General features: G+C 35.1%; 1 protein-coding gene across 5 annotated transcripts in view; it reads right to left on the reverse strand.

Annotated features, from left to right (window-relative positions):
• Nucleotides 1-14,413, reverse strand: part of vn (membrane-bound neuregulin protein vein) — a 233,046-nt gene that overhangs the window by 39,527 nt on the left and 179,106 nt on the right. For all 5 annotated transcript variants that reach the window (XR_012454756.1, XR_012454755.1, XR_012454751.1 and 2 more), the window contains exon 2: nt 8,909-9,071. Coding sequence is in view for 2 of the 5 variants with exons in the window: in XM_074115996.1 (XP_073972097.1) it covers nt 8,909-9,071 (163 nt within the window). In the remaining 3 variants the exon portion in view is untranslated. The remainder of the gene's footprint in view (nt 1-8,908; nt 9,072-14,413) is intronic.

A 14,413-nucleotide genomic window follows, 5' to 3' on the forward strand; every position in this document is an offset into this window, starting at 1 on the left:
CCTCGCAACCACCAAGAAGGTCCTATAATATTTAATATTAATATTTAGAAAGAGCATATTAAATGTATTTTAGTGTTTAGTGTTTGGTTGCATGTGTGTTGCATTCGTTCCTTAGTCACTAATTTATCTAGTAAAGAGCATAATAAAACTAATTGCAGGGATAAGGTAGTAATTAAATTGGACTCCTACCACTCAAAGGTCCAATTAGATGGGGCCAACTGTGTGACTCATTATATATTTATTTTCCCTTTTTTATATAGTTTTACATATTTGTACTTAACCTTATAAATATTTATAACGTAAACGTATGTCAATAAACTCTTAAATTATCCTAATATTAATTTAATTAAAAAGAAATTATACAGTAATTATGATTGTCTTCCTTAATTTCTTGTTTTTAATTTATAATTCATTTCTTTTAACACGAAAATAATTTACAACAAAACGAAACTAAGAAGGTTTCAGAAGAGATTGTCTGTTAAAAAAATCTTTATGATTGCTCTGGTTCTGCCTCTAAGGGTTATCTCCATTAGGAGATCGGAAAATTCTTTGACCACCGAAATTACGTGAAAAGTATTCGGAGTCTAGTTAACCAATAGAGCCAACTAAAGAAAATCGTGCTGAAGATACATATCTTAGAGAATGTGAAGAGCCAATTATGTGGTAAACTAATCAGCAACAAAAGAAAATGTAATGTTTGGCTACTACTGAAAAGACTAAGAATCATGATGATTGCATTAAGGTGCGATCAACGTAAAGCTAAGTACATCTATACAAAATACAGTAGTTACCAAATGCATATACAATAAGATGTAAACGTGTTTTACCGCACTTACTCGTATACCAAAAGGCGTGATTGAGAAGGCATCTACTGCCGACATGATGGTCTATAAATTTATTATGGTTGATGTAAAACTTTCTTATTACATTAAATATAATAATACTGAATAGAAAAGGCGTATTCTGAAAATGTAAAGTTCGTCAGTAATGAAAAACTGGAAGGCTGAAAAAGCAATTGTGCTTTAAACTTCGGCTTAATAACGTTAAAAGTAGATAATAGTTTTCTTTGCTATACACACAAGAAGATACGTTCAACTTCCTTTTTAGAAGTTCGAATCCACTGTTTCCTTTTGATTAACGATTATTTCGCTGAAGCCACTTCCTCCAGTCTACTTTGCGCGAATGTATCGTTAAAAACTAAAAATTTATTTAGTAAAATTTCACTTTTGGTGTCAGTTGTATCACCTTTTATCAGCCAGAGAGTCTCGTTTAGTGAAGATAACTCTGGACCACAGTTTTTGGAACTGATCAGCTTGGAACTTGGATTTATTTGGCCACATTTGACGCAGGCGCCACGTTTTGGACACCCTTTATATAGCATTAACTAATTCTATTAAGCTAATTTCTGACTACTATAATAATCATACTAGTGATTGAAACCAATTACATTAATGAAGCACAAAATATAAAATATTTTTTCCATCAACTATGTAATTTCATCTAAATATATAAAGACAATTGGATAAAATTCAGAGGCCCCTCAAATCTCAAAATCGTAGGCACCTGAATTTCGCTAGGCCTCCTAAAATAACAAAAGGCTTCGGGTTAAGAATCACTGATGCACATGTCAAGGTTCCTGCTAATATTGATCATCTTACGAGTAGTATTCCAAGTGCATCCAATGTATTTGCAAATTTTGTAACATCACTGATTAATCCATGAAAATTATACATTTGAAGGATATCCATTACTAAAGGCTGAAAATTTAGAGTTAAAAATTGTTCTCACTTTTTACTATCTTGATGCCAGCCTAGTGCAAACAAAACTGCAGCTTAAAGATGTTTTCTTTTCTTAAATAAAGCATCTATTTTCATTCTACGATATTAAGCAATGTAGTGAAAGCAATTTGAGTTATATTCGCATCTTTCTCATCTTATGCATAATCGCCATTACAAATTGGAACATTGATAATAATTGAGAAAATGTTGCCTTTTAACTAAATTTAATTCACATTGATATTAACTGGATCGTGATAAAATCATAATTTGAATTAAATATAATGATGAAGTGTGGATGAAGTATACTTAATAAAATATATGACTTAATTTAAGTGTAACTAGTGAGGGATAAGGAGGGTAAGAGAGAGCTTTAATGGTTAAATGTCAAGTTGTCAAGAGAGCGAGTAGCGGAGTGTATGCACCCACTTGCATATATTACCCAGACTGCACTCTTTAAGGTAATGGTCTGGAGTTTAGATAGCTAAGTCCACTCTTAACTACTTGAATACCTCATATCAACACTTCTTGGGTGGCCTCACTTACTTTTTATTATTATACTGTTGAATATGATAATTTAGCGAGAACACATTTCTGTTACACACAGACAAATCAACACACATGTGTACATGTATTTGGTATTTGTGTACTCAAAGCGCGTATAAAAACTTTTAACAACTCCATTTGTGGTTAAACTATAGTTATTTAAATATTACATTGATGTTTATAAAATAAGTTTTAGACCATTAGTGACTAAGAAATATTAAATTATTACAAACTTGAGGCGCCACCTTAGTCGAGTGGCTATAGGTGAGGACTGCAAAGCTAGGATACAATGTGATGGCACTGGGTGCGATTTCTGGTCCTGCAGGATTTTACTTACTATGTACGAATACATTACAAAAACTATAGTAAATATTTTAACTTACCTTTCTCCGTCCAACTAATCGGTAGTTCGAAATTATTTATAATCTGGCGTTTTTGTGTTCAATCAAACTAATTGGATTAGAAAAACTATTAATAAGAAATGGAAGGATAGTAATTACACCGTAAATAGCAATTAAAAATCCTGAAGAAAGATTTCAAAGTTGTTTTGCTTTTTGTCTTCGGCTCTCAGCATCCAGCCAGCAACAGTTACTAACATGAATAGTATAAATTAAATTCTATCACAACTTGTACTTTCATCTAGGTGCGTAATTTGTGCATCTACTTATCTTATTACAAATTAGGCTAAGCTCTTCATCTTTACAGTTTCAAGTAGGCATTAACGCAATATTCTTGCTTTCGTGACCTCTCGTCGCGTTCGTCCTTTCTGATTACACTGTTTCTAAAACATTTGCATTTTGGTACAAAACTATTGCTAGATAAGATGATGTCCTCATATCGTAAGAGTGCCTCTCAATACTTGTATCGAGCATTTCCTTTCTTTCTCTTATTTAGCGTGGCCATTATTATCTGTTTGAGATCTTCTTGTTCATTGCATTCTGTACAAAGTGGTGAAGATCTCTTATAGATGCTGTAAATGATAAGAGCCACCCATCTTTGTGATTAGATCTCACAACCCACTTGTTGTAACAACTCTTTTACCCATAGTCTCTGTACTTTGAACCATGGTCATTTCGGGCATCATGGTTTCAAAGTTCAATGATTCTTAAGTGAATCTTCAGATCTAAACTAAACTCAAAATTCACTGTATCTAAGGCTACCAAAAAAGTTTCATTTATTCATTATTTTTGTAGGCAAATCTGCAATAAGAATTCTGCAAACTAGGCTAGATTTTTTCTTTCTGCAACTGTAATTTCGGTTTGCGGTTTCTCATAAGCAATAGGGTTCCTTTGCTCCATTTTCCTATTATACCGGCAATCGCAGCTCCTTAGAACGTCTTTACCAAACTACCATTACTACCTCAAATGGCCTCTTTTTTCCTACCTCAAAACCTCTCAAAACTCTTTGAAGTCCATTGTACGACGCATACCACTTTCATTTTTTTACAGCTTTCCATGCTGAATATCCTCTTTAACACCAACTTTTGTTGCTTTATCTTTACTGTTGCTTCATTTCCTCTTCTCTACCAAATTGTTTCTTCTCTAAAAGACTATTATTCCTCATGCATCTTTTACTTCGTTCTCTGGAAAGTTGTGCAGGTCTCAGCACGGTAGAAGAGGAAGTAATTAAATTCAATTTAATTTAAATATGGAAGAAATTATATTTCTTTTTAGTTACCTTGCTGCACACCACAAAACCGAAAGCAACATCTTCCCTCCATTCTTATCTTTATTTCCGTTTTTCCCATCTTTCGCCGATCTCAAATCCTCCTTCACTCTCTATTATCTCAAACGTCAAATGCCCCTTCACTCTCTGTTTCCTCTTCACCTTCACCAATCTCAAATTTCGCTCCTTCCTTATTCACTCCTTCACCAATTTTAAATCTCCCTTCACTATCTATCTCCTCCGTGTTCGACTCCAAACCTCCTTTTACTCCTTATTCCCTCTTTCCATATAATCTGCTCTATCTGTGTCAATTTAAATCTGCCTATAAGCCAGGTGACAAAAGCTTTCTTGGCATTAAAGCAGGGACTAAAGAAATTTTTAAATTAAGTAAAACTTAACTCATTAGAATTATGTAGATAAACGATAATAACTGGTATTAAGCTAAAAAATTATAAAGATTAATTTAATTAAAGTTATTATAATCATAATTAAGGCAAGGCAGTTTTTTGTTTACACTAAGATAGGCCAGCAGGTTAGTGCACTTACGTGATAATTAAAGAGGGTGCTGGTTGCTCCAGGCTGGGAGAAGTGTGAGTCATCGGACCAGCGAAGAGAAATAGGATTGTTGAGGCTAAATTTTATTTACGTTATAGTACACAGTCTGAGTCAGATGATTTTAAGTGACGCCTATACCAGACGTAACTTATTTCTTGCGATTGAATGCAACCTTCAGTCTGTCACGTTTAATGTATATAATCAAAATAAAATCCCCTTTTCCGTTGTTTTTGTATATAAGATAACTGTAGTATAATTTCATAACAAATAAATAATGTTCGAAAATAAAGAGAAGTCGAACTTTTGCTTCCTTTTTGGAAAAAGTAGTTTCGCATATTCACGCAGATTTTTTTGAAATTGAATTGAAACCACCTGTTTTTTGCTTTAACTGAAGTGTATTTTGCAGCATAACTCGAAAACGGAAACTCCCAGAAAGTTTAAATTTGATGTTTGGCTATGTGAATAAGTGTTTGCTTAAAATCAGTTTTAGGATCTTCTTTTTCTTTTTTAATATATTTCTCCGATTTTCTTTAAAATTCATATTCACTCGAATTAGATACTACCCATCAGATCTAAAACTTTTATTTAAACAGTGTATCCAGGAAATTCTGTTCGAATGCAATTTTGCGAAAAAAGATAGGTAATTTACTGCCTCATAATTCCAAGAAGGACTTCCTCGCGTAAGTTTATTTATTTATTTATTTATTTTTACATCCGTTTACATAGTTGTACAATACAGATGGGGTGGGTTTGACAAACAAAAACAAACTAATCAATAACAAGAAATAGAAAAATTGAAAATGAAAAGTATTACTTTTACAGACGAGGAAAAAAGAAAAAGCGATTAATGTAATAAAAATAATGATAATAATAGTTCAATGCAATATAAAATAAAATGAATTTAATCAAAATAATACTAAATAAGGGCAATGGATTTAAAAAGATAACAATAATATTTTGAACATAAATGTTTCCAGTAAGTGATTTACAAATCCAAATATACAATAATTATGAATTAGTCTACAACACTGTATTATTCATTCAATAAAAATGACCTCAGTTTTAAAAAGTTGCAAACAAAATAAAATATATCATAAATTTGCTCCACTTTAGAGATATATAATAACTCATTCACATTTCTGAAGACGTATTTATTAATATATTTAATTCTAAAGTGCCCGTAGAAGGGACACGACCAAAAAAGATGATGATTCCAAGAAGGACTTCCTCGCGTAAGTAAAATTCCAAATTTGTACAAAACTAGTTAATCTTAAACTCCACTTACAGATTTTTTTTGTTTTGTTTTTGTCTAAATCACTCAAATTATTTAAATTTGGGGTTACCTCAAACATGTACAATAGGTCCGTTAATTTAATTAAAATGTTTTTTAGTTTAACATCATTTAAGTCCCTCTAGAGAATTAAATGGAAGCCATATTTTTTTATTTTATTTACTTTTTCTCTAAAAACAAAGCCCATAATTCTTTCGTATTTATGTTATTTTATTCCCACATCCTTCAACTTAGACTAAAACTGAACTAAATGGGTACATGACTTAATCTCCACTGCATCGGATTCCTGGTAAAAATGTCTCTGGAGTTCTGAAAAAAACTTGTCTCAATTTATACATTTTGACTGTACAATTTTCTTCTTTAGTTTATTTTAACTCTAAAAATAAAGAAAATGTAAACTAAGTGTAGGATCAAAAGAAATGTGTACAATTAATTAGATTTAAACGCAAATACATAAATACACACGTGGTAAACAATTAGTGCATTTTTACATCTGCACAATTTGTTTCTTACAAATTCATGAGATCGGTAAATAAAATATCGCCTCCACTTTTAGGATTGCAAGCAATAAATAGCTGAAAAACTGAGACTATAATTATCATCTGTAATTAAAAGACAACCTTTTCTCTTATATGATTTTTCTAATAAATTTGCGCAAATTGACGTATTAAAAAGTTTTTTATTTTGCCTGCAATGCTAAATAAAGACCCTATTACTATTCTTAATTCGTAAAGTAAATTCAAATTTCAATCTCAGTGACTGAAGGAAGAAAAATTGAAAAAATTTGCAATCTCTTTGTACTGGTGCCCAATTAGTAACTTCTCGCAATAACATTAATCATACAAACAAATAATTAAATTTAAATTTAATGGAATGGTTTTTTTTTTAAATTTATTTTGTTATTTACAATCTGTATAATTCACTATACAATAAGTAAATAGGGAAATAGAAGTATAGAGGCGTGAAAGGCAGGAGGAAAGAAACTGCCCAGCGGCAGCACTTTCTACAGGATATTAATTTTAGGCCTTCAGACTGCGAGGAAGTCGCGGGGCCACTGGCGATTCAGTCGGCGAAGAGGATTGTCAGGAATGTCAGAGGAGGCGAGAGACTGTACTAGAGGATTTGAGCAAGTGGAGAGAGCACTATGGAATTTTTGATATTTAGTCTTGGCTAATTGGTGTATGAAGGGGATGTTGAGGTCGTTGTGTAGAGTGAGGTTAGTCACGTAGAAAGGAGCGTCAGCTATCTGTCGAAGTACTTTTGATTGAAATGTCTGTACAGTCCGTATGTTTGTAGGTTTGGCTGAACCCCACAGCTCTAGTCCGTAAGTCCACATTGGTTTGAGGATAGTATTGTATATTAATCGTTTGAGTTCAATGGGTAATTTGGAGCGTCGTCCAAGAAGTCTGTAAAGTAGTTTCGCACGTTTTGTCAATGCTTGTCTTTTAAGTCTAGTGTGTGGGTGGGTTCCACGTGGGTCGCTTGTCTATGTAGAGCCCAAGGTAGCGCACCAGATCTGTATAAGGAAGAGAATTGCTATTGAAGAGGACAGGTGGTGAGGAGCCCCGCCGGAGAGTAAACGTGGCATGCTGGCATTTCTGTGGGTTCATTTTAATCCGCCACTGCTTTACCCAGGATTCTATTTTATGTAAGTGTGTCTGTAACTTGTATGAAGCTGATGTAGGATGTGTACTTGTGGCTAGTATGGCTGTGTCATCTGCATATGTACAGAGTAGTGTAGAGGGTTGTACAGGTATGACTGATGTGTACACTGTGTAGAGAACGGGGCCAAGTATACTCCCCTGCGGCACTCCCGCCCTCACTATGGAGAAAGAAGAGATTGCTGAGCCAGTACTAATTTGAAAGAACCTATCTGAAAGATAGGAGCGCAAAATGAGGTAGTATGTTGAGGGAAGATGCTTTTTTAGTTTGAACAGTAATCCAGGATGCCAAACACGGTCGAAAGCCTGGCTTACGTCTAAGAATGCCCCTGAGCAATACTGTTTTCTCTCCAATGCTGAAGCAATAACATCAACAACCCGGTGACATTGTTGAACAGTACTATGATGACGCCTGAAACCAAATTGGTGGTTTGGTATAACACCAAGTCGGCAGTATGCTGATAGGTCTGTAGGATGAGGGTAGGTGAGCTGGTTTTCCAGGTTTTGGAATTATTCGCACCACTGAATACTTCCAGGATAGCGGAAAGAATGTAGTACGAAGGACAGAGTTATAAATGTAGGTGGCGGAGGATTTCAGAGGTGATGAGGTCATATCCTGGAGACTTTCTAGATGGAAGATTCTTGATAGTGTATTTGACGTCAGAAGGAGTAAAGGCTTTTGGAGGTACAGACATCTACACTCTTACTGATCTTTCTTCTGACCACAGTCCTGTGCTGTTGGTACTAACTGCGACACCTAAGACACTTCCGCCTCGCCCTTCTCTAATTACGGGACCTGTTGACTGGGACAACTTCCAAACTTTACTTGACACTAAACTTAATCTATTTCTCTCTTTAAAAACTGCTGACGAAGTTGATGAAGCAGTTTACACTCTGACCAACGCAATACAGACTTCCATCTGGGAGTCGACTACTCACTTACATCGGAAGAATACTAGACAATATAACTTACCTATAGAAACACGAATACTCATAATGGAATGTTAAATGCATTATTAATAAGCCCAACAATAATTTAGCAATACTTGTACATATTATACAATATTTTGGTCGCCCCAATTTCAAGACCAAAGAGATATCTAACCAGTACTCTGACATCGATGCTTTGACTAATTTCACACTTTGTGATGGATATTGTTCTGAAATTGCTTCTAAAATTAAATATGTTGCAGCAAACTAACAGATAACAAATCTTAAAACTTACTGCTATAATATTGGCAATTAACCATCAGCAACGTTAAAAAAGCGTTCACGATTATTTTAATTTATTTTTTAATGTTGATTTTTTGTAATGGAAGGCGATTAGAAAATGATTAATTTTGTTAGTCTTTCGCCAGATTTTTTTTGAACTGTGAGTAAAAATAAAATACTAATCTAGAGAATTATTTACTCACTTCTTGAATTTTATTTTGGAGTGCTGGGTAGCATTAATAGGTTTGCCATCCTTGTACCACGATAAGGCTGGCAGTGGGTTACCCTTGCATCGGCAGACTAGCCGCAGTTTTCCATTTACTTTTACCTTAGTGTCTTTCAGGCCAGTTACGTTCGCCATACGAACTGTAAAAGAAAGAAAAATAATTATTTAACTCAATTAATTGTATTTAGCTTTTTATGGTTAATAAAACAACTTGTTTAAGGAAGAATACAAATAGTTTGAAATAATAAAAACATCTTGGCAAAATTTTACATAGTTTGAGGAAAACCTCTAAGAAAAGTCTTATACGAGTAGAAATTAAAATCCTTGAAATACACAAATACTGACGAAAAAGAAAGGAAAAAGGAGCTTTCAATCGAAGGGGAAGTTACACGTATTGTTTCCATGTTTTTCAAAATTAATTGCTTCAGGAATTCATTAATGCGACTGGAGAACAATGACCAAACTAAAGCTTTTTCTGCAATCAATCCTAAATAATGGACCATTACTGTGCAGTTTAGGAAAAGAAGTTCAAATTGCAATATTCTTTTTTGTACACTGTTGTTATGTGAGCTTAATTAGTAAGTTTCCCTTTTTATATTAAACATCTACAATCAAAACTATGAACATATAATAATTTTAATAAATTGTTAAGTTCATTATTAATTATTTTAATTTAAAATTGAAGGTTAGAAATACCTTTAAAATATTATTAACAATTTTAGGTATCCCTGTTCTGTGACCAAACGGAAACCTTCTTACATACTGGTCCAGCATTATCATGCAAAAGGATGAATCTTTTTTTTATGGAAATACTCCTCCTTAAATTAAATCAATTGCAGAAAACTCGTAGATTACTTAATAATATAATAATCAATCACAACAAGATGATGTTGATTTTCTGTAATAATTTCTTTAAAAAAAGAAGTGCATACCTTTAAAATGCAATAAAAGTAAATATAAGAAAATAATTAGAAAAAATTAAATTGAAACTAAACTTCAAAAGCTAAAGTTACTCCAATATTGTAAATTTAATAGCCTATCTAAATTTCAGCGGGTAGCCTTTTCGTCTAAGAGTTTTTTTTGAATTATTAAAACGGCTGGGGAAAAAATGTAATATTGAACAATTGAGAGACATTGTTTTCAAGATGGTACACATTAAAAAAAAATGGGGTCTCTATAATAACGTTTTTATCGTTTTATTAAATGATATTTTCCTACCAATTAAGATTAAAGAAGATGGCCAAAAAAAAACTGATGCAAAGGAGAAAAAGATTTGGGATTAATCGAATAAAATAGGCAAAGATTGTAAGTGAGGAGATTTGCGCCATTAAGATAACCGTGTGGAAAAGCAAAAAAAGAGAAAGATTTTCGCTCTATATTAAATATAGATATTTTTCTTTATTTTTATGAGTTTGTAAAGATGGTGTGGGCGCGTGTATGTGAATTGATTAGACAGCGCGGCTGTAGGACGAATTCCATGCTCCCTCCAGCGACCTCAGCGCCACCAGAGAGGCCCCGAGGAACTGCCAGCCGACCTACACAGTTGTCACTTTATATTGATATAACATATAAATGGCCTGCTCCACCAACTGGTCCCGAATGCCTGCTTCTTCCATCCCGTATTCCTTCTCTCTTCGCGGCTCCATCCGACCACTACTGCGTTCACCCCACAATCCTTAATTTACAGGTCAACTTGTGTGGCGATTCTTGTCCACACTTATTACTGTTTATTTTAATTTGACATAAACATCCATTTTATCTTTCTTTCAAGTTTCAATCATTTCTCAACATTATTATGGTCTCTACATTTTTTCTTACAGAATTGATTATTTATTTTTGTTATTTATTTTTTTGAAATAGAATAACTTGTTGCCAACAACAAGCATCGAACATCTGTACTGAAACAAAGTAAAAAAATTAACTACAAAATATTAAGAAGAATACAAAAATAAAATTTTATACTTTTTTATGTTTTGAATAGCTCTTTTGAATTTGAAATGAGTCACACACACTATTACCCAGGCAATAACTGGATTTGAACATGAGTCCCAAACACTAATACCCAGGCAATAACTGGCTTTGAACATGAGTCACAAACACTAATACCCAGGCAATAACTGGATTTGAACATGAGTCCCAAACACTAATACCCAGGCAATAACTGGATTTGAACATGAGTCCCAAACACTAATACCCAGGCAATAACTGGCTTTGAACATGAGTCACAAACACTAATACCCAGGCAATAACTGGATTTGAACATGAGTCGCCAAAAACAGACCAACACTAACATCCGGTCTATAACTGGATTTGAACCTCGTAAGTCACAAACCCTAGTACCCAGGCAATAACTGGATTTGAACATGAGTCCCAAACACTAATACCCAGGCAATAACTGGATTTGAACATGAGTCCCAAACACTTACATGTGGTTCCATAAATGAGCCCTTGCTAATCATGATCAAGTGAACAGGGCTATTACTTCCTTCAACTTTTGCCGTGCTAAAGAGGACTGGTCGTGCGAGTTTGCAAGAGAGCCCCCAAGGCATTCCCCAGCAGAAACAGTTTTATAAGATTCGGGACCGCGAAGGCCTTTGTATCCCAGCACCCCGTTTCGGTTTACAATATTACCAGTTGGATTGGAAGCTAATGTCTGCCAGAATACTCTAGTTCTTATGCCAGAACAGAGGAAAGTTTGGAGATGACACCTAATGGAATGCTATTTCAGTGTGTCATCAAAAGGCCCTGCAGCAAAGAGAGCGACTATTATACCCGTCCATTGCGGTTAGCTAACCGTATCACGTCGCAACATCATGACTAACATTATTAAAACTCTAATAGAACTATATTAAAAATTTGGTCAGGTTTATACATTAAGAGATAACAATTTTTTTTACTGCTGACCAAAACTACTGCATGCTGGTAGTACACTGTATACATACATGAAACCTTCCCTCCTTCCACTCCGTCTCACTCACACATCCCTCTCACTTTGTGTTTTGGTTTGGAACATAATTTTAACCAAATTTAGGAACCAAATCATAGACCGTCTCTGTAGTAAACTATTTCCGCGACTTACACTATTACATTCCTGTCTTAGCATGCAAGTATATACATATGGTTTATTGACTATAAAAACATGCTTGCTTCTATCAATGCTGAATATAAGTGTGCTTGATAAGGCGCTGCAAGCAATTTGACCAGGATCGTTAATAAGATGAAATTAGTTAAATCGAAGGAAAACATCTGGTGTGAACCCCTCACACGACTTGTTTCTAAACGCTTCTACTCCCCCTTTAGAGGGAAGTGAATTAGCCACTTCTTCAGGGTACTTGGCGTCCCTGCGGGTATCCCAGCCTAACAACATGAACATTAACAACATATACTGTTACACCCCAATACATTTACACAGTACACACAGGCCGATGGTTCTGCAGAAGGTGCAAACCGTAATGCTGGCGCAGGAGTCTACTCAGTGCAGTTCCAATTGAGTGTTCCTGTTGGAAAGTTAGCATCAAATTTTGATGCAGAACTGCACGCCATCGCCATAGCGTTGTAAGAGGTAGCGAAAGGGGACTTTTGCAAGACTGCTTTACTTGTGGATTCCCAAGCAGCTATTTCAGCAGCAACCGGCTATGATGATAAAGACGACATCATTATAGAGAAATGTAGGGCTCTCATAGATAGGTTACTTTCGCAAGGGAAGCAAGTTGTACCGCAGTGGATCCCTAGTCATGTTGGACTCCAGGGCAACGAAGAAGCTGACAGATTGGCAAAAGAGGAGGCAAATTGCCGCTGCCGCTTAGAACTGCTAAGAGAGAGATCCGGCTCCGATTTCGATTGAAGATGGCCGAAGAACAAAGGGGAAAAGCACAAGGGAAGCAATGGGAGGTGCTTGGAAATATCAAAGAAAGACTCCCCACCGATCTGCCTAGATCAGCAGCTGTGGCATGCTTTAGATTACTGATGGGGCATGATTACCTTCAGAAGCATCTCCACCGAACTGGCATTAGTTTATTACATTGACAGTATAATCTGTGTGCTTTGTGGAGGAGATGTTATGAATGGTCCGCACCTGCTAGCATGCTCCCAACTGCAGGATGTCCGGGACAATATGCCCACGGACCCACACAAAAAAATAATATTTTATATTGGGCTGCCAGACGTCGCATGGCCGAAGTAGCCGTTGACCGTGAAGGCGTAGGATAAAAAAAAAAAATGTACAAGGAGAGGCTTATTAGCTCGGAACTGTTGTGCAGATTGTGTCAGGATGAAGAGGAAACGGCCTCTCACTGGCTGTTCGATTGTGTTGCAACCTTTGGAAACCTTTGGAACTTTGAGACCAACGGAGATATTAGCGCAAAAAGAACTAGTAGGGCAAGTCCTACACCTCTTTAGTAGGGTACGTTTCAACTACTAGATCCAAAAGGGATGGCACAATAAGCTTGTTTTGGCTGCGGTGCCGTGTGGCATGGGTCTCACCCCTATAATTAAATTATTAAATTAATATATAATTAAATTAAATTAGATTAAATTTTAATCTAATCTAAACGTTTCTGCTCACAGCTTTTCTGCAAATACCCAAGGTTTGAATCGTCATTGTAGAGAAATCAATCCACTACTCATCACAATAGTGCCTTTTAAGGAATTTCGCGTGAAAATGTTTCCAGTAAAAGTTGTAAATTTGTGTTCGCAATCACTGCTCAAAGTTTAAATAAAATCGCAGGTACAAGAGTACCAGTAATTTTAAAACATTCAATTATTTGATTGTGTAAACTTTTTCGCAATAGACTATTTCTAAAAGTTGTGTAATTATAAAATTAGCGAAACTGCTAAAAATGTCTATTTTATGAAGTAGGCATAAGATAAAATGTCACCCTAGTGAATCCCGCCTGAAATATACGTGTAGAAATGTCGCAAGTATAATTTGAAGATATTCTATGATTAGGATTTTTAAAAAATATTAAAAAATTAAGGGAATTATTTAAAAAGAAAAGAAAAAAATGCTGCCCCGGAAGATAATAATCTAAAAAATCACGTTATTTTGGATAAATTTGTCCGCAACAACCAGATGCTGTAAACACAACAGGACATATATGCAATAGAAAGAGATGGAAAGAAAACAAAGATTGTGAAGTGGTAAGGGGAGGTGCAACTTGACGCACGACCTGGTGTAGCAGGTGGGACGCGTGCGCAGTAAGTGGGTCAGTGAGACAGGCGGACAATGGGCTCCACTGTGTCTGTCCATGTTTGTCCGTGTCAGTTGGCTACAAATGTCAACCGCATTACCAAATGTCTACCGTCCAATTACTAATATCACTAGTAAGCCCTCAACTTACTAAGAGAATCTTCTTCTTCTACTTCTTTTTATATATCTGTATAAGTTTATCTTCATTTGTAAAAGAGCGACTGGTGCAAATCGTAAAGTTCCCAATTGTGTGTTTTCACGGATGATGTTTTATGGATTCTGAATAACGAAAAT

This window comes from Rhodnius prolixus, unplaced genomic scaffold (genome assembly GCF_049639745.1).
Source record: "Rhodnius prolixus isolate KJV_2025 unplaced genomic scaffold, Rpr scaffold_1, whole genome shotgun sequence".
NCBI lineage: Eukaryota > Metazoa > Arthropoda > Insecta > Hemiptera > Reduviidae > Rhodnius > Rhodnius prolixus.